The 21,491-nt window shown below is 48.1% G+C and overlaps 1 protein-coding gene across 1 annotated transcript; it reads right to left on the bottom strand.

The window, feature by feature from the left end:
• Positions 1–640: 640 nt before the first annotated feature.
• On the bottom strand, positions 641–10,919 carry CGRRF1 (cell growth regulator with ring finger domain 1). The gene is made up of 6 exons (XM_084207548.1): positions 10,798–10,919; positions 7,807–7,946; positions 5,857–6,034; positions 5,517–5,664; positions 2,754–2,861; positions 641–1,891 (listed from the first exon to the last, which is right to left on the bottom strand). The coding sequence occupies exons 1-6, from the start codon at positions 10,899–10,901 to the stop codon at positions 1,541–1,543; spliced, it is 1,029 nt and encodes a 342-aa protein (XP_084063674.1). The 5' UTR covers positions 10,902–10,919; the 3' UTR covers positions 641–1,540.
• Positions 10,920–21,491: the final 10,572 nt, after the last annotated feature.

Raw genomic sequence — 21,491 nt, 5'->3', positions numbered from 1 at the left:
CCAGCAGTTTATTCCCAAGTTGTCCCTGGCCAGGATGGTCACTTTAGGCAGAGCAGATAAATTATCTTACAACCAGCCTGCTGATCACTGGCTGGAAATCTGTGGCTACGGGCATCAATTCCCCACTTCCATCTGTCCTTACAACTAACCATTACTCTTCCCAACAGCACCACCTAAATCTCTTCCTCAGAGGTAATTGCCAGGAGTTCAGAAGCAGGGTCATAGCAAACAATATAAAAAAAGAAGGATGGAAAGGTGAACTTGGAATACCTTTGAGTGGGGGAAGATTCCTTCCCTGGTTTGGAGATGTGCAGCACCTTGTGCATACCCTGGAGCTGCAGGAGAGCAGAGCTGAGGATCATGGAGCACAGCTTTCCCTGCCTGAGCCTGAGCAGCTGTCCTGGAACTGGATGTAGAGAAAAGCTGCAAGGGAACAAAAGGGAGGACAGAGAGCAGCTACTCCCCATTTCTACAGGTTCTTAGGAGGATTTTCCCTTATAGAGCAGATGTGAGACTCAGCCCGTTTGTCCTCAGGAGAATTTGTCTTTCTTTAAAGAAACAAAACACTTTCTTTTCTCAACAGGCATTTTTATTGCTTTTGACAACACACCACTGGAGTGAAAGGAAATAATTACCTGCTATTCTTTAGCTTTTTCCTTTGTTAGAGCAGGTACACTTCCTGGGACTATTCATAAAGGTAACCGGTTAACTTGTTACTGGTCATCCAAGCTGACCACGCAAGTGAAAAGAGCTGGAAATCCCTCAAAGCACCACAAAGCTGCCACCATTCTGGAGAGTGATTCACCAACATTTGCATGGAGAACAAGTTCTTACAGGCACTGCCAACAAGACTGAAAGTCTGTGTCACAAGATGTCATCGCAGGGGCTCAGGCTTGAAAGTGTCATCAACATGCAGTTCAAGAATAATCAACACAAATCTTTCCAAAGGGCTTTGGCTGAAGTCCCTCACACACAAATCCTTCAAACCAGCCAGAAATAGTGTCATGAGCCCCACCTTCAACCCCCAGCTCCTGCCACAGCCCAACCTTCAGCTACAAAACAAACACACACAGGGTTAACGATGAAGAATATTTACTTTCCTTCATATGGTACATTCTGTAAAGTGCTAAGTTCCTAAATTATACCAAGTTAAAATGATATACAGCTCTAGTATTTTAAACACAATAAATATAGAATGAGCCTTGGGCAACTGCACTTGCAAGTTTTATTCTTTTTTTAGTAGACAGCCTAAATTTAGTAGTCAAAATAGCCTCCAATAGTGCTCCAAGAAAATCTAGGAAGCAGTTATAAATAAATTCACATCCTTCAGAGCTATCCTACGCACTTCTCCTGTCCACATTGCTCGGGGAAGCAGCACTCCTGTGAGCATATGGAGCGAGGAAAAATAAGGAAGCTGAAAATTACCCAACAAAAAAAAGCAAAATCCTACAAGTTAACACTACATATCCTCCCATAAATAGTCTGGCTTCCACATTTAATCTTAGTGCACACAACCCAGGTCTTTTATTTTTAACTCCCGTTAAAAAACTCTTCCAGGAAGAACATCTTGCAAGACACGGGTCAATTCATCCTCATCTTGCTCCTTTTTGCTGCAAAGTGGAAAAGACTCCTGCACGAACTGCCTGCACATGGGGCACTGCTGGAAATACCTGATGCAGCCATCACACAGGCACGTGTGCCTGCAGGGCAGGAGGACCCAGTTCACAGGGCCATTCTGGCACACAACACAGTCTTTGCTGTTTTCTTCCTGCAATTCTGGATCATCTCCAGCCAGCCCAGCCTTTTCCAGCAGCCCTCTGTCAGTGCTGCTCTCACCGGGGAAGGTATCATTGGAGGAGGGTGCAGGACTATTTGCAGACATGAAGAGTTGCTAAAATACACATAAATACAAATATTTAGGAGAGAACAAACTCTTCCCCAATCTCTGCACACGCACAGGTGCAATGGAAGTTCCTCTGGATCCATTCACTGGGTCAAACAGTGCCAGACTCTGTGTGGGTCCTGGCAACTGCCTGGCTTCCAGTTAAAGGCATTTCAGAAACATGAAATTACATAAAACAGTGGGAAAATATTAAAGACAAGTCCTCAGACCTTGGTTGTATCAAATCAATGTCATGCATGAAATTTAACAGAAGTGCTCAGGTTTTGAGCAGCTCAGGTTTGTTTCTGGTCCATCAGTCTCTGCGCCTAGAGGGATCCTCTATCTGTTCCTACCAAAATTATATCCACCATGCTGTCAAATCTGCTTCACTCAACCCATTCTGCTCATGCTCATATTCCAACCCCCCACTCCTTTTTTTGTCTTATTTTACATGAAGCGCAAATTCTTCTGGGCATGATTCCTAAGCATAGTGCAAGAAAAAGGAATTTTTAAAAAGTAAGTTTCTTCTGAGGCTTTCCTGATTAAAAGGGAATTTTGAAGACAGAAAATAACAATTCTGGAAAGAAAAAGCATTCAACAGTGATTTTTTTCCTACTGCTTTACTAAGTGGACACTAGGACTCCTACAATAGAAGCAGTTAATTTCTCTGGGAAATCTTGAATATTTTAATGGAAAATATTTCTGTACAGTAAGTTCCTGTGCCACTACTTAACTGATAAAATAATTTAAACTACCATCCACTTCTCTGCATGACAATAGAAGTCTTGTACTAATTTAGGCTCCTGAAAGCCTACACAAGCTAAAGTTAACACTGTCATACACATGAAACCAGACTCCGTGCGTGGCTTACCTTCAGGTCATGGTATTGACCTTGAGCTAGGAGGAGATACTGATACAGAATTCGGCAGGAAAGTCTGTAGCTTTCATCAGGAACGTGAATTACAGCTACCATTGCAATCTACAAACAAAAAAAAATTCTATGTTTAATAACCTTATCACTCAGTCTGAGAGAACTGGGGGCGTTCACCCCAGGGAAGAGAAGGTTCCAGGGAAACCTTAGAGCCCCCTCCAGTGCCTAAAGGGGGTCCAGGAGAGCTGGAGAGGGACTGGGGAAAAGGGATGGAGGGACAGAACACAGGGAATGGTTTCCCACTTCCAGAGGGCAGGGATGGATGGGAGATTGGGAAGGAGTTCCCAGCTGTGAGGGTGCTGAGGCCCTGGCACAGGGTGCCCAGAGAAGCTGTGGCTGCTTCTGGATCCCTGGAAGTGTCCAAGGCCAGGCTGGACAGGGCTTGGAACAACCTGGGGTAGTGGAAGGTGTCCCTGGCCCAGGCAGGGGGTGAAATATGATCTTTAAGGTCCTTTCCAACTCATATTATTCCCTGATTCTCTGATTTGCTTTGGTACAGCTTCTGACCTGCTTAATTCATTAGACAATCAGGAATTCAACACTGTTGACTTGAAGCACTGATCAAAAAAAAATACAGTGGACAAGGTATAAACAGGATGTAGCACAAGAGAGCCCTTGGTGCTCCTTCAGCTTCCCACCCTGCTTCCCCATGGAGCTCTTCTGTGGCCAGTTTACAGCAGAGACCTGCTCTGGCTGCTCCCACCTCCTGGAATTACACCCCAAACTGCAAAGGCACCAGAGCAATCTTCTCCACTTTCTCCCCCTTCTCTCAGAAACACACAGACTGCAGTTTTTAGACTCCAAAAATCACTAAGAAGTGATTGGCTTGTAATCTGAGCAGGCAAAAGACAAATTTCACTGGAAAGGATTCTGAACCCCCACGGGCTGACTTCAGATAATTCCTCTAGAAATACAAGCACTCCAAGCTTGCATGCTGTGCCTAACAACCCCCACCCTGCCCAAATTACGTAATAGCCTCTAAAAAGCTGGGAAAAAAGAAAGTGAAATTCAATATTATTGTAGTTCCCAGAAGCTGTCAAAAGAGAAATGAAATATAGAAGCTGTTTTGCTTTAAAAAGAAATTTAAAGGCAAATTAGACTTGCACTTCAAAATCCACACATGGCTAATTAAATACAGAGTTCAAATGTGTATGTACCTACACATATGGATTTATAAGAACTGATTTCATTATTCCTTGGCAAAAGGGTCTTTTTTTCCTAAATCACAGTGGCTGAGATCTAAGCTTCCACTTTAGCCGTGACAGTCTTCCAGTAATTTCTGTATGTTTTATATATGGTCATGCTAATTTTCTGGATCTAGAGGAAAATGATGGCACAAAACCAAGTAGGGATGATCTTGCCACAAAACCAGTTAGGATAAAAATCAGACGACCTCGCCCAGGAAAGAATCACTGAAACACCATCCACAGTGATGGACACCCACACAGACCCCCCAATATAATTCAAAATGGTAATATCACACTGGCAAGGATCCATTTCCACATTCCATTTCTATTTTACAAGTTTCTTTCAACAAACCAGATGCCATTCTGACATTTGTCTGGCAAGGAGTTCAGGTGGAGTTACTCCTGACTGGATTTACAGATGTGTTCCTTTCCTTCAAAACCAGAGGAAAAATACCTCCACCACTCTCCTTCCATCCCTTTCTTCTATGTTAGGGATTAAAAGAGAGGTGTTACAAATTCATGCCCATGCTAATGTCAAATACATTCAAATATTACATTTAGAATCTCTATAAAAAGGTATTAAAATATCTGGGGACAGGTGGGAGGAGGGAAGTCCTAAAGTCAGGTGACAAGAATCCAAGGACAGCCATCACCTGGAAAGGGGACAGATTTCTTAGGCACTGGTGTGATTACAGCTTGCAGGTGAATGCATGGAAAAGTGTTCAGTGGATTTAGGCAATTTGCTTCTGAATTCAACTGGGCTACTGTTTAAGGAGCTGGCGCAAGCAGATTATCAATCCAATGAAAAGATGGGAGATAAAAGTGTCAAATCATTCAGAGTTCATCAATTTAGAGTTTATAAAGGGTATTGAACAGCATGTGGCAAGGCTGAAGCTGCTTTAATAGCAAGAGATTAGGAGGAGACCCTTTTTGAGGAGCTGAGTATCTCCTATCAGCCTCAAGCCAGACTTTCAACCTTCCTGTAAGTGCCCTGGAGTTGGCTCCTGTGAGACACAACCATGACACAGACCTGGGGCAGAAAGGTAATTTCTAGGTTTCTAATAGCCAAGTTAGCAATCAGCTCCATATCTGTGCCAGACACTTATTAAAAAACCCTCCTGCCTTGCCAACAGAATCCAAGAATCTGTTTAAGTGCAAGAGCTCCACCACATGCCCGTGTGATCCCAGAAATCAGAGTAACAGGTTGCTAAACTGCCCCAACCCTCATTCCTCTGACCACAGGGACACTGGCAGGCAGAAGCTTTGGGGAAATCACAACCATCTTTTAAATGCTGTAGTGAATAAGTAAAGAGTAAGCAATGTTTCTCCATTGCCTCTTCAAAGACTGAGCTTTGGATGGAAGTTAAAGCTTTGAACTGCTTGATTTTAGAAAATAAGAAAGTGAGGGACCTAATTCTAGGGAACAGGAAAGTGAAGCTGCTTTTTTCTAGCCTCTGTGCTGAAACATTCAGACCTTGAATACAGTGGGCCTGAAATATACTCTGATATTACTTACAATATCATATATTTCTCTGTCTTCTTCATCTGCTAACGTCAGCAGTGCTACCAAAGGATAGCGAGCTCTAGGCACGGGGCCAAAATCCACAACTTGAGCATCTTCTGGTAACTGACAATATTGCTCTGCCTTGTCATTTTTTTTAATGCTTTGTCTGTGTCAAGGAAAACAATCAGTGGCTGCAATTGCAGACAAACATGACGTTTGCATAAAGAATATTTCTCATCGTGTTTGCTCATAAATGAGTTGTGCCAAAATCTGCAGCACATTTACCATCCTCAATGCTCCCTGTGCCAAAAAATTGAACATATTTTGTCAAAACAATTCAAAAAAAGGATACAAGTACTGCTGTTTGTAGAGGTATTCGTTGTAGAGAGCATCCTCTAATGCCTGAGGAGTCTTTATTCTGAAGCAGTAGACGTGTTTCTGCAGCGCTTCATGGAGTTTCTGGACATTGCAGCCCCAGTAGCAGGTAAGGACACAGTCCTCCAGGCAGTCAGGTGTCAGTGTTACACCCCCTTGGAGAAAGAGGAGAGGGATTTCATTAACTCACCACGTGCAGGAATTCTGGAATTGCTAAGTCTAGATGCTTGAAGAGCTACAGGCAGAAAACAACTTCAGTGTCACAGATTTTTATCATAGAACCATAAAATCATAGAATGGTTTGGGTTGGAAGGGACCTTAAAGATCACCTTGTTCCACTCTCTCCCATGGCAGGGACACCTTCCACTATCCCAGGCTGCTCCAAGCCCCAATGTCCAATCTGGCCTTGGACACTTTCAGGGATCCAGGGGCAGCCACATCTTCTCTGGGCACCCTGTGCCAGGGCCTTCCCACCCACGCAGCCAGGAATTCCTTCCCAAGGTCCCATCCATTCCTGCCCTCTGGCAGTGGGAAACCATTCCCTGTGCCCTGTCCCTCCATCCCTTGTCCTTCTCTGTGCAACCCATGCCTGGGTTTCACCACCCCCACAGGGAAGGATTTCTTCCCACTATCCCATCTGTCCCTGCCCTCTGGCAGTGGGGAGCCATTCCTCCTTGTCCTGTCCCTCCAGGACCTTGAAGTCCCTTCTAGGCTCCCTTCAAGTACTAAAAGGCTGCAATTAGGCCACCCCTAAAATGATAACATTGTAAAATAACAAAAACTATTAATCATTATAAACAAATCTTCTGATGATTTAGATTCAGCTTAGTGTTTATGGAAGTCAGTGGGGAAGAGGAGGGGGGTGTGAGGAGATAAGATGGCTGATTAAGCTCACAAAAATATCACATGCATTTCATGAACGGTAAATTTTAACTTCTGGTAACACTTTACACACTCATTGGCAGATCCAAGAGCACAACCTTAGCCCAAAGTCCATTCCCTCCTGAGATAATGGCAGTAATTAGATCACTCATCTACAAAACACTCTGTGGTCTCAAAGAATAAGGCTCTTGATCATGCAGAGGGAGGAGTAAAAGGGCCTCTACGCTCTCCATTCTTTTTCAAAAACCTGTCAACTTCAAAACACTTCCTGCACAAACAGGAGCAGGAGTGCTCAAAGCTCCTGAAAAATCCCAGTTACCTGAATTGTTGGATTTGTTGTGTGTGGGGGGGTTATGCGAGGGAGGGGGGAAATCTGCTGCAGCCCTTCCTCATGCATTGGAAGGCCCCACATCTGTGTGGGTGGAAGAGGCTCAGCCTTGCTCAGTGCTCCCCAGTGATGCAGAAGGCCATGAATTCCACTTCCTCTGTGGGTGATTTCAGGAATGATAGGGGTGGCTTGAACTCTGATCCAAACAGATACTTAAACTTAGTTTCCATTGGAGAACAGATAGAAAAAGAGAGTGATTTATTTATCTATTTATTAAAAATAGTGCACTTCCAAACACTGCTGAAGATCTGGGCTTAGATTTAAGTGGGTGGCACATGTTCCTTAATAAATTCTGTACAATTCTACAATTCCATGAAATTTATAGAAACGCCCACAGTGGTTGGTAATTTGCAAATGTTTTAGTTACTTAAAGATCTGTAATAGCAGGAAGTGTTCCATTAATGAGAATTAAACTGTACCTCCATATCCAAACATTTCACTTTTAAAAACACTACATTTATAAACTGTATAAAAGCTTATTTCTGTTGGAATGGAAGTGTATTTCTGAGAAATTATGATAGAGAAAAAGGATGAGAGCAAAAAGACGATCTTTAAGGTCCCTTCCAACCCAAACCATCCTATGATTCTAGGCAGAAAATGGGAAGTACTAAGTTCAGGAATGCAAATTGACAAAACCCACGTAAGAAATCCACTGACTTATTACTGAAGCTGCAGCAGGATTAGTGATCTCCAACCCAAAAGGATTCTTCACTTGTCTCATCCGCTTTTTCAGTACCCTTGTGCTGGATTCTGTCTCTTCTGAGTTCCTCAGAATAACAGGAACACCCAAACCAAACCTAGGAGACACAAAACAAGAAGAATGAGTGGGTTCATTGTTTGTGTTGAAACATTTGATTTTTTTTTTTTGTCATCTCTAAATAGCAAGCAGCAGAACAAATAGAGCTAGCTTGGCTTTCCAGAGTATCTGCTAGGATACTTGGATAATATAGCCTGCCATTTGGACTCCAGCTTTTTGTCGGAAGGCAGGAGTCTGCACAGTGATGCAGGGAATCTTTAAAGGGGGAATATTTTACTCTGGATTTCCACAAAGGGAATGAAATTAATGAGAGTTGTCAGTGCCCTCTAGTGGTAAAGGGTTAGACCAGAATTTCCTCCCATCTGAGTCCCGCAGAAGTGAGCCCCAGTCCAGCCTCCTCCTGTGACAGGGACACTTCGCACTAGCCCAGGTTGCTTCAAGCCCCATCCAACGTGGCCTTGAACAATGCCAGGGATGGGGCAGCCACAGCTTCTCCGGGCAGCCTGTGCCATGGCCTCATCTCCATCACAGCCAAGAATTCCTTCCTAATATCCAACCTCAAGCTGCTCTCTGTCCATTTAAAGCCATTCCTTTCATGGAAACATTTGCACTTCATCAGTGGCAACATCGAAGGCTCTTGGCCATCCTTGATTTGAGCACAGCTCAAATCAGGCCTCTCTGCCACGAGGGAAAACACCCACAGTGACATCCCTGGGGCTGTAGGAGAGAGAATATCCCAGTTAAACATCTCACAAAGAAACCAGAGGCAGCAGCTGTTTCCCTTCCTCAATACCCAAACCTTAACAGAGCCCATCTCTGCAGTCCTGTTTTACACCAGAATCTGCCTGATTGTGGCGAAAAATCCCTGTTCCTTGGAAATTTTCTTCACTGGATGAAAGCAACAGGATTATCCTCATGAAAAACAGCAAGACAAAAGAGCCTCTGGCACAGTTTTAGCAGCAGCTGAAGGCACGGAGGCCTTTCTGTTCCACAGTCAGGTGTGGTTTTCTGTAAATTTTAAATGTAGGAAGTGTAGGAAGGATGAATAAAGATATAGTTTTTATTTTATGATCTAACAGTCCAGATCATTAGCTGGTAAAAGAGAACATTAACTTCTTCAAAGCAGTGCTAGCTTAGAAAAAGCAGGAATTTCCAAGGGTTTAGTTAATGAATGAGTGTTTCTGCAGAGGCAGACTTCCAACAGGTGCTGAGCCTTCAGCTCCACCAAACAGGAGCATTCCCCTCCAGCTAAAAATACAATGCCCAGGTAATCAGGTGATCTAAATTCCACTCCATCCCTGTGCCCAGGGCACCTGTGGGACTGGCTCTAGAAGCTGCCTGTGCATTAACCTGCTTGGACTGTGAGCAGAGCCACAGGTATGCAGAGCTGGCCACAGGAACAGATGCTCCTCCCACCACTGCAAGACCTGACAAATGAGAACAGGAACATTCCTGAACAGTTGGTGTTTTTCAGGCTGGCTGACACCAACACAAACACATCATTAAAGAAATTAATGCTGAAAATTATGGGGGAGCCCAAATGCCACTGCAGCAATAGATCAGGTATTCTGTGCTCTGGTGACAACACAGTGCTCTGTGTGGCAAATGAAGGATTTGAGTTGTTTCCCTGAGCAAGTTCAGGAGCTCTTGAGTTGTAACTGCAGCTGCAGGCATGGGAAAATCCCTTGGAGGCTCCTGGATATGGCCATGGCACAGGAGAATTCCAAGGGAGCAGCAAATACCTCTGAGCAGCTGCCCACACATTCACCTGCTGGTATGTGCTGAGCTCCTGCCTACAGCTCCTCCTTGATTAACAGGCCCTCAATACTCCAGTTTGAAGAAAAAAAAGCATGTATTTCCATAAACTTCAATAACACCTAGTGCAGGTGCAACTGGAATCTCTGATCCTGGAAAAAAAAAAAACCTTTGGACAGTCCTCTGTACACCCTGTACCCAAAAGACACCAGTACATACATGTTAGGATCTTGTAGCACACATCTGTTTCAGACCTTTTTGAGCAGGGGACTGCCAGAATTTACCACAAGTAGATAAATAATGATTAAACTGGCAAAAGGAACAGTGGTTAGGGATAGACATGATGAAGATTCATCTACATCATGATTCAGTATGACAATTTGTTTAAAGATACTTTTATCACCAGCACTTTGCAGATATTAGTGGGGGACCAATAAGAGGAAGTTCAACAACTCAACAACAAGCTATACGAGTCTGGTGTAGCCACAATTTTACATGAAAGATTTCAATTGCCAATCAATGCTCTGCCCTTGCCAAGTACCAGTATTTACATATAGAGCAACTCCTGAGAGTTAGGGACATTCAAGGAGCTGTTTCTGAAAATGGAAACTGAGGCGTTTTTTGCGTCATCCTCTCAAACACAAGCAGAAGCCCTTTCACTCACCACCCCTTGAGACACTTCAGATCAGTACACAGATTCACAGAATCATGTAGGTTGGAAAACCCCTGGCTGCACCCAGGGAGCTCTGCAGAGCCAGAAGGTCCCCCCGAGCCTCCTTTTCTCCAGGCTGAGCCCCTCCAGCTCCCTCAGCTGCTCCTGGCGCTCCAGACCTTCCCCAGCTCTGCTCCCTTGCCTCGACACACACACATAGCTCAGTACATACAAACGCATTGTTTGCCAGTATTATGAATGATATTACGAAAACCACTAAGAAAACACTTCGGTATTACTAAAATAGAAACGAGCTTAACAGAAATACGTATAATTTATTTTTATTTTTATTGCTCGTTTAGAAGCCTAGGAGTGTTTGGGTTGGAAGGGACAGTTCCAAGCCGCTACCGTGGGCTTGGCCTTGCTCCCCCTCAGCACAGCCCAGGCCCCCTCGGCCGAGCCCCACCGGCCCCCGAGCACTGACCAGCCGAGGACGAGCGCGCTGGTGACGAGGAAGCAGACGGACACCAGGGCGATGTAAAACAGCGGCGAATACTCGTACAGCGTAACCAGGAACACGGCGGCCATCGGGCTGGTCGCGCCGCCCTCAGCCTGCGACTGAAGCCGCTGCCCTCACCCTGCCAGGGACGGGGTGGGGCTATGGCAACATCGAGTGAAGTCGCTGCCCTCAATGTGCCAGGGACGGGGTGGAGCCATGGCGGCACAGAGGGAAACCGCTGCCCTCATCCTGCCAGGGACGGGGTGGAGCCATGGCGGCACAGAGTGAAGCCGCTGCCCTCACCCTGCCAGGGACGGGGTGGGGCCATGGCGGCACAGAGTGAAACCGCTGCCCTCACCCTGCCAGGGACGGGGTGGGGCCATGGCGGCACAGAGTGAAACCGCTGCCCTCATCCTGCCAGGGACGGGGTGGAGCAATGGCGGCACAGAGTGAAGCCGCTGCCCTCACCCTGCCAGGGACGGAGTGGGGCCATGGCAACATCGAGTGAAGCCGCTGCCCTCAATGTGCCAGGGACGGGGTGGGGCCATGGCGGCACCGAGTGAAACCACTGCCCTCAATGTGCCAGGGACGGGGTGGAGCAATGGCGGCACAGAGTGAAGCCACTGCCCTCACCCTGCCAGGGACGGGGTGGGGCCATGGCGGCACAGAGTGAAGGCTCTGCCCTCAGCCTGGCAGGGATGGGGCAGGACCATGGCGGCACAGAGTGAAGGCTCTGCCCTCAGCCTGGCAGGGATGGGGCAGGATCATGGCGGAACCGGGTGAAGGCGCTGCCCTCAACCTGGCAGGGATGGGGCAAGACCATGGCGGCTACAGGGTTCCAGGGTTGGCACAGGCACACGAAACGTCACAAATAAAATAATATGTTGATGACAACTTTATTGAAATTCTTGACAAAAATCAAAGTATCATTTGTATCCAATTCAATTCCTATATTTATAGTTGTTATATATTCTATGATATCTATTATATTAAATATGCCATATACTATTTATAAAATACAGGTTAAAATATATTCTTATGTATTGTTAAATTCAACCATATTATATATAATATACATATACATATTTTATATAATGGACATAAAATACATATATTTCATATAATACACTGCTATGTAATATGTTTTTACAATACAAATAAAAAGAAGTGTCATTCATGTCTAATAAATTTATATTCTCCTCCAGCAAAACTCTAGTACTACATTTTTTCTAGATTTTATGTATTATAATTGAATATTATCACAAATAATAGCAGTTAATATGTTGTACAACTGTATTATGCAACAAAAAAAGTTCTCTAGATATAATAAATATATGTGATTATTTCTAAACTTTTCCCCTATTGCAATCCAGGCACATCAGTCTGGCGAAATCCTCCTTCAAACACCTCCATCCAAGAGCAACTGCAATGTTATGGCAGGGAAAAGCATTAACAGATGCAGTTACCATAGATACAATAAAGAGATGGAGCGGATTGGGGCAGGGTGTGGCAGGAGCCCTGAGCCTGTGCCCCGGCGCAGGGCTGTGCTGGGCAGCAAGCGCAGCTCTGTGTGCTGGCTGCTCACAAAGAAGTGCGGCCAGGGCACAAAGAAGTGTGGCCAGCCCAGAGAGCATCCCGCTCACCTTGCTGCTCATTCAAATCAGCCTGGCCATTTTCTTCTTGATCATCTTCATGGTCTTCCACATGTCCTTCAAGTCTTTGCATGTCCTCTTGAACCGAAGCCTTCTCTGCTCGATTGCCATCCTGCGCCTTCTGGCCTCTTCTTCAGCTCTCTGGGCCGCTGCTCTCTGCATTATGGCTGCCCTTCTGCGCCTGAACCAGAGGAAGAAAGGCAGGAACAGCAGCTCAGAAGCAGCCCAGTAGGGCCCCTGCTGCACGGCTGCCGAGAGCAGGGGTCCCCAGGCAGGCTCAGGTGGCTCTGGGGTAGCCTGCTCCAGGTCCTCTTTGCTCAGCTCTGCATCCTCATCTGAACAGATCACCACGGGCCGTGGGAAGTAGAAGAGGAGCAGCACAAGCAGGGCAAGGACTGATTTGGACACCATGGTCTGCAGGAGGAGAGAGACAAGGGTTTCAGTGGGGCTATCAAGGGAGCTTGTGGGGGCTGAAGTGGGGCCCAGAGGTGCAGGGGTGTGAGGGCAGGAAGCAGAGGGCCCCAGGCAGCTGGCAGGCAGCAGGGCCTGTCCCAGTGGGCCAGCAGCAGCCCCGTGCCCTGGCCAAGGCTCCGGCTCGAGGGGCTGGCCCTGGATGCAGGGGGACAATGCAGGCCCGGCTGCGGCGCTTGTGCCCCGGCCCTGGCCCAGCCCAGCCTCGCCACGTGCACACTCACCGCTCGCCCAGGCTGTGCTGGGCCAGCGTCACCTGCGGGGGCCTTTTCCAGCTGCCCCCATTGTGACACGCTGGCCCTGATGTCACACGGGCCAGAGGCGTCACAGCCGGGCCAGCCCCGCCCTTGGTCCCCACCCGAGCTCAGGGGCTCCAAGTGGGCCCAGCAATGAAAGCCCTGGCACGGAGCAAATGCAGCCCCTCAGGGAGGGAATGGCCCCCAGGGGCTCCCTTCACAAAGCAGGCAGAAGCCCCCGCTGACCTCTTGTCAAAGAGAAAAGAATATAGCCAATAATGTTGAATATGTTGCATTACATCAACTATGAGAACACTAGTGGTGCTTTTCTTATGGTGCTTCTTTGAGTGAGATTCAGTTGGTCTTGCTCAGTTTTTTCTTGCTTGGCTATTCCTGGATCCAGCCCCTCCAAGACCTCTGTGAAACCTTCCCATTATCAGACAAAAGAGATAAGGAACTGTAGCCACATCACCTCCTGCCTCCTTCAGATCAAGATGCAGCAGAGGAGCAGTTCTGGCAGACAATCTGAGTTGCTTTGCACAAGAGTTGCACCCGTGTGTTATCAGGGAATGCCCGCTCCTGTTGTGCCTGAACACTCAAGCAGGGGGAGAATCTGGTGTCAAAGTGCATTCACGTGCTCCATGTTGCACAGGACACCCGTATTCAGGAACACAGAACATCTTCCCTCAGAAGGGATCTGCTGTGGCAAGGACCCCTCTGGTTTTGTCTTCCGTGGAGCAGTTTGCAGGCAGAGTGTGGGCAGATGTAATGTCAGCAACACCTTCACATGAGGTCAAGCACCTTGCAGGTTCTCATCCTTGGGTTCCCCTTGCACAGCCTCATCCCCTGCATTCTGTCAGGGCCCCGGGGCAGGTGGGATAGTCCCAGGGGAGAGGGGACCCTGCTGTGTCCCCATTCGCGCTGTCCCTTATGTCCCTGTGTTCAGGAGGGCACAGAGAGGATGGGGACTCCTGCCTGCCCCACATCCTGTCTGCCTGTCAGGGCTGTCCCAGGGCAGCCAGGCTGTGATTCCTGTCCCATGTCCCCCTGTCCCTGCTGTCATGGCCTGCTGCAGCGTTCCACACCCTACACAGCCATGGTGGCTCCTGAGCTCTGCAGGGACCTAAGTGACAGTCTGAGTGGTGGCACTCCTGGTTCTCTTGCATTTGGCATCCCACAGAGCAGAGGATGGATCACAGCACCAAAGGAACCAAAGCTGCCAGAGGGGAGGAAAGGAGCCTCTGCATGGCCAAGGGTTCCTGTGGTGCCCCTCTGTCAGGAATTCCCCACAGCTGACACCTGAGTCCAACGTGGACACTCACAGACACAGCGTTTGTTCAGGCATTGCCTTTATTGCATCTTTGCACTGACTGCAGCTCCCAGAGGGAAGGCACTCTCCCAAGACAGGAGGGCAGTCAGTGATTTTCAAATCACAATAATATATTTTAAACATTGAAATTAACAAATTGTGATTATAGTCAGTCTTATCTAAGCAACTACTTTATATACTGTTATATACTAATATTATTAAAATAGTTAAGTATTTTAATAATGAAGATTATGTAAAATTCACTGCTTAAGATAAAAATATAGCATACTTAAATTTTATTTAATTAATATAATTCCTACTAATTTTGATGAATGACAATAATTATATAATATAAAGAATAAATGCCATTACTTATTCCTTATTATTACAATATTAATCTAGAACTATTCTATATTAAAGTTTTTAAAACTTCGAAAATATTTTTAAATAAAATATTTTAAATCTTTTAAATATTTCTAAACTATTTAACAATTTGAATCAATCTAGAGGCATTTGGCTGGATCCTCCTTCAAATGGCTCTCTCCTCCAGCAAATGCAAAGTTTCTGCAGGGTAAAGTGGAAAGAGAGACATTAATGTAGATACAGTTAATATAGATAGAGTGAAGAGAGAGAGGGAAGAAGGGCAGGGTGTGGCAGGAGCCCTGAGCCTCTGCCCCAGCGCAGGGCTGTGCTGGGCAGCAAGCGCAGCTCTGTGCGCTGGCTGCTCACAAAGATGTGCGGCTCGCCTTGGCCAGCCCAGAGAGCATCTCCAGCAGGAAGCTTTTCTTCACTCAGGCCTGTGCTCCTCCACAAGCCTGCCCAGCGTACCTTCAGCATCCTGTTTGTATCCCTATTAATTCGAATCAGGATGGCCATTTGATTTTTCAACTCTCTCATAGTCCGGCGCATTTCCTCCATGTCTTTGTATCTCTTCTTAAGGAGCCGCCTTCTTCCCCCGATTTTCATCCTCCTCCTCCTGGCCAGTTCCTGAGCTCTCTGGGCCACTGCTCTCTGCCTCCTGGCTGCCCTTCTGCGGCGGAGCCACCAACCCAAAGCCAGGAAGAGCCCCTGAGCCATTCCCATGAATGGCTGCAGCTGTTTCAAGGCAGCCAGGAGCCGGGATCCCCAGCCAGGCTCAGGTGGCTCTGGGGGAGCCGGTTTCGTCTCCTCCACACAGTGCTGCTCATCCCCACGAAATCTGTTTACCACAGACTGTGGGAACGGGAAGATGAGCAGCACAAGCACAGCCAGGACTAATCTGTCCGCAATGGCCATGGTCTGCAAGAGGAGAGAGACAAGGGTTTCAGTGGGGCTACCAAGGGAGCTTGTGGGGGCTGAAGTGGGGCCCAGAGGTGCAGGGGTGTGAGGGCAGGAAGCAGAGGGCCCCAGGCAGCTGGCAGGCAGCAGGGCCTGTCCCAGTGGGCCAGCAGCAGCCCCGTGCCCTGGCCAAGGCGCCGGCCCGAGGGGCTGGCCCTGGATGCAGGGGGACAATGCAGGCCCAGCTGCGGCGCTTGTGCCCCGGCCCTGGCCCAGCCCAGCCCCGCCACGTGCGCACTCACCGCTCGCCCAGGCTGTGCTGGGCCAGCGTCACCTGCGGGGGCCTTTTCCAGCTGCCCCCATTGTGACACGCTGCCCCTGATGTCACACGGGCCAGAGGTGTCACAGCCGGGCCAGCCCCGCCCTTGGTCCCCACCCGAGCTCAGGGGCTGCGAGTGGGCCCAGCAATGAAAGCCCTGGCACGGAGCAAGTGCAGCCCCTCAGGGAGGGATAGGCCCCAGGGGCTCCCATCTCAAAGCAGGCAGAAGATCCCCCAAGCTCTTGTCAAAGAGAAACAAACATCATCCATACTGTTGATTATAATCCATAATATCAACTAGTGAAAGCACCAGAGATTCTGTTGGGATGGCACTGGTTTTTCTACAGCTGGAGTGGGTGAGGGTGGCTCTGTTTTTCTGCTCGACTCTTCCCAGATCCAGCCCCTTTATGACCTCTCGCGAATCTTCCCATTTTCAGACACCTGCAGATGGCAGTTTCCCTGTGGGCAATTACCTCTACCAACAGAGAGTCTCCTGCATGTCCAACAAGTTCAGGTTCATGGTGCCAAGGCCCTGGGCAGTTTCTGGGATGAAGAGACTCTTCACTGAGTCCCCAGTGAACACATGGAGGTCACAACAGCAGTGCCTCTTGCATCTTCCCTGTCCAGCCAGACCTTCCAGCCCAGGTGAAATGCCCAGCATGGCCTTTGAGTACAAAGGAATTGCAGAGCAAAAAGCATCTGTGCAGCCACCATGGTCTTCAGCAGCTGCTGCACTGGGGAGGCCACTGAGAGGAGGCCACTGCTGCTCTTGTTAGAGCACTGCTGTGCAGGGATATCCCTTGCCCTGCTGAGTCCCACTTCTGCCCATCTTTTTGCCTGGTCTGAGGTCTTTTTGTGGTCTGAGGTCAGGTGGATTCCATCTGCTCCCAGTTCAGCTGCTCCTGGGTAGATGCACAGATAGGGAATCCAAAACCTTGAGTATCCCCTGAGTAGCCAGGCATTCAACCGTTCAGTTCGTTTTCTCCTTCCCAAGACCCTGACCCCATTGCCTGCAAGATTAGTGGAGATCAGAGTGGTGGAGGGAGCACAGCACATTCTCCCCTGAGCTGTTCCCTCCATATGAGCCTTTTCCACACAGATGCAGAACTTCCTCCCAGCTATCGGCGCCCTGCAGTACCCAGCTTCCAGGAGGAAGGTGTGCCCTGGCAGATGATTCAGGGGAAGGGCACACCGTACACAACACCCTCCCCACATGGACTCCAACTTTGGAAGGCACTGCCCACCCCAACAGCTTGTTTGGCAGAAGACAGAAACTGTCTGACAATCTGAGTCCAAATACATGTGTCGAGTTGTCCATCAGGTCAATTATCATGGACCATTCTCTGTCCAAGTGCAGAACAGGCCACTCTTTTAGAGAAGCATGTGCTTCTCTAAAAGTCTTCTGAGCTTACTTTCAACATTGTCAACAAGGTCTTCTTCATCTTCTTCATTTGCATCATCACTGCCTTCCTTTCCTTAATTTCCAACATCGTCTTCTTCATTTGAAACAACTCTGGCACTTTCTTCTTCATTTCCAATATCACTGTTATATTCCTCCACATTCACATCATGCTTTACACCTTCACTTGCATTCTCATTGCCTTCTATTCCTTCATTTCCAAAATCACTGTCTTCCTTGTTTGCATCAATATTGCTACTTTCTTCTTCATTTCCAGCAATGTTGTTTTCCTCCACATTTGCACTGTCACCTTTCACTCTTTCCTTTGCAACATTGCCTCCTTTCTTCCTCCTCCTTCTTCTCGTCCTCCTCCTCCCTGTTGCATCTGGAGTTCTCCTCCTGGCCACTGCTGCCTCGGGTGGGTTGCGTGCAAGAAGAACTGGCACGAACCAGATTTTGGAACAGTAGGGTGTTACTGAAGTATAAATTTACTAAATGCAGTTTTAATATATGTAGCTACCTATATACAGCTACATATACATGCAGTTAATTTCTGTACATAATGATATATACTGTCATCAGGCAGCTCTATGCCTTCCTGAGCCACCGTGGCAGGGGTGTTCAGGAGGTGCACCACAACCATCGCTGAGGTCGAGGTGGAAATGCAGGAGCTCCTGCATTGGCAGTGCCAGCTGCGCTCCTGGGCCTGCCCTGCCATGTGCCTGAAGAAATCAGTCTCTGCCACAGCGTTGTCTCAGGACACTTTTGTGCTCGGCACGTGTCAGAAACTGAAATGTTATATTTGCTGATTTAAACTTCACTGTCCATTTGTTTCTGCATTACTTTTGCTGTCCTCCACATTTCCTTCATGTACTTCAAACCCTTCTTTAAGCAAAGCCTTCTGTGCTCGATTTCCAACTTGCACCTCCTCAAAGCCTCTTTTCAAGCTCTTTAGGCTGCTCCTGTCTGCCTCCTGGCTGCTCTTCTGTGCCTGAGCCACAGCCCCAAAGGCAGGAGCAGCAATTCAGCAACAGCCCAGAAGGGGCTGCCCCAAAGCAGCTGTGAGCTCAGCTCCCCAGCCAGGGTCAACTGGCTCATGGGTGCCCAGCTCCAGATCCTCCACATGCTGCTGCCACACAACATCAGACAATCTTTATATATGATTTTTGCCTAATATTGCAAAACTATGTATGTATTACACAATTATTTAATATATACATATAAAATCTTTATATGTATAATGAAGCTGGTTAAAGATAGATACAGGTAATTTATATACAATTCATATATACACTATAACCAGGCAGCTCAGCTGCTGTCAGACAGCCCTGTGCCTCAGCATCTCTTTCAAGGGCTGCACAACAGGAGCTGACTGAACCTATGATGCAGCCCAGAGTAGTCATGGATAGCCTCAGTGTGGGCACCTGGATCATGCACCAGGTGCCGGAAAGGCCTTGGTGGTTCAACCCCTCCAAAGTCTGGTCCCAAGCCTATCTCCACAGGAAGCCTCTTGTTGCCTACAACATAGTGGTCAAGGTTTGTCTTCTCCAGGCAGCGTTGCAGGTGCTCCAAGCTATCCAGCAGGAAATCCCTCCTGAGCCACCGTGGCAGGGGTGTTCAGGAGGTGCACCACAACCATCGCTGAGGTCGAGGTGGAAAAGCCTATGCCCACCAGGAAGAGGGTGAGGAGCTCCTGCATTGGCAGTGCCAGCTGCGCTGCTGGGCCCACCCTGCCATGTGCCTGAAGAAATCAGTCTCTGCCACAGCGTTGTCTCAGGACACTTTTGTGCTCGGCACGTGTCAGAAACTGAAATGTTATATTTGCTGATTTAAACTTCACTGTCCATTTGTTTCTGCATTACTTTTGCTGTCCTCCACATTTCCTTCATGTACTTCAAACCCTTCTTTAAGCAAAGCCTTCTGTGCTCGATTTCCAACTTGGGCCTTAAAGCCTCTTTTTGAGCTCTGCAGGCTGCTGTCTGCCTCCTGGCTGCTCTTCTGTGCCTGAGCCACAGCCCCAAAGGCAGGAGCAGCAATTCAGCAACAGCCCAGAAGGGGCTGCCCCAAGCCGATCTCCACAGGATACCTCTTATTGCTTAAACAAAGTGGTCAAGGTCTGTCTTCTCCAGGCAGCAGCACAGGATCTTGAAGATATCTAGCAGGAAATCCCTCTTGAGCCACCGTGGCAGGGGCGTTCAGGAGGTGCATCACAACAGTCTCCTCCTCGTCCGAGTTGCTGTTGGAGATCTCTATCTGGTCACTGCTCTGTGCCTCACAGCTCCTTCTGCTGTGGCTACAGCCCCAAGAGCAGGAGCAGCGCTTCAGCAGCATCCCACAAGTGCCACTGCTACAAGTCAGCCCAGAGCAGGACTCCCCAAGCCCTGGCACTCTGCCCCAGGCTGTGCTGCACCAGCTGAGTCACCTCTGCTCCAGGTACTCAAAGTGCTGCTCCATGCACTGAAACGTGACATCCATATCAACCACCATCTACCAGCTGTGGGGACTGGATAAGGCTACAGAGAGCAAGAGAAGGATTATTGTCCCTATGTCCTCTGCATTCTCCAATCCCAGACTACCTTTTCTGCATCCTAACCCTTCCAAGAACTCTGTGAAACCTAGAGGAGAGGGGCCTGCTCTGCCACAACTCCCCCTGTGTGTCACTGTCATATTTTCTGAAAAATCCCTTCACCAGGATTTCTTCTCCTGGGAAGCTGAGAAGCCTCAGAGAAAAATGAAAACAATAATTATCTGATTCGCTTCTCCTGTGTTTTGCTGCTTTGGAATGAGGTTGGAGATCATTTATCCAATAAGTGAATTGTTTTTATTTAATGACCAATCACAGTCCAGCTGTGTCAGGACTCTGGAGAGAGTCACAGGGTTTTTCATTTCTATCTTGTTAAGCCTTCTGTAAGTGTCCTTTCTCTATTTTTTAGTATCGTATTCTTTAATATAATATCATAAAATAATAAATGAGCCTTCTAAGAACATGGAATCAGATTCTCAATTCCTGCTTGGTCCTGGGGACGCAGCAAATACCACACCTGTGCCTTAAGTCACTGTATTCAGGTGGGCACAGAGAGGATGGAGACTTGTGCCTGCCCTGCGTCGTGTCAGGCCTGTCCCAGGGCAGCTGGGCTGTGATTCCACTCCTCTGTCCCCTCAGCCCTGCTCCCTGGGCAGAGCCTTTATGCCTCTGGAGGAAATTGGCCCTTGTCACTCCTGGGTTCTTGGCAGAGGGGCTGGCTCCTGGCAGTGCACTCAAGCTCCAGGCGCCCTTTCAGGTCTGTAGATCACCAGGAGGGCTGTTGCTGTTGTGTGCTTGCACAGAGAGCTCTTGGAGCCACAGTGGTGGCACTCGGGGCAGAGTTCAGCTTTGCCACCCTGCCAGAGGCTGGAGAGCTCAGTGTGCCTCATCTTTGTCCCTGGCAGCTGCCAGTCACAGCTGCAGTGGCAATGGCTGTGAGGTGACCCAAAGCCATGCCCCTGGCAGCGCATGGCTGTGCTTTGCTTCCTCCTTGTGCAGGAATGGGAGTTAGATGGGCTAATGGCAAGGAACTGCTGCCTGTGAGGCCTGTGAGGCCCTGGCACAGGCTGCCCTGAAAAGCTGAGGCTGCCCCATCCCCTGCAAGTGTTGAAGGCCACCTTAGGTGGGATTTGGAGCCTGCTGGCCTAGTGGAAGGTGTTCCAGCGCAGAGCAGTGGGGTAAGAACTGGATAATCTTTGGGGTGCATTCCAACCCAAACCAGACTGTGATTCTGTGATTAGGCGGGATATCAGTAAAAGGTTCTTCCCCCAGAGGATGGTCAGGCACTGAACAGGCTCCTGAGGGAACAGTCAGGGCCCCAAGGCTGACAGATCCCAGTGAGCGTTTGGTCAATGCCCTCAGGCACAGTGTGGGATTTTTGGGGTTTCCTGTACAGGGCCAGGAGCTGGGCTTGATCCCCACGGGTCACTTCCACCTCAGGATATTCAATTATTTTGTCTGAGGCTTCAATAGCTGCTCAGCAATCTTGCATTTCTGTGGTGTTTGCTGAAG

The sequence above is a fragment of the Fringilla coelebs genome (assembly GCF_963513975.1).
Source record: "Fringilla coelebs genome assembly, chromosome: 6".
Classification (NCBI taxonomy): domain Eukaryota; kingdom Metazoa; phylum Chordata; class Aves; order Passeriformes; family Fringillidae; genus Fringilla; species Fringilla coelebs.
Note: the sequence above shows the minus strand (reverse complement) of the source record. Positions and strands in the feature narration are given on the sequence as shown.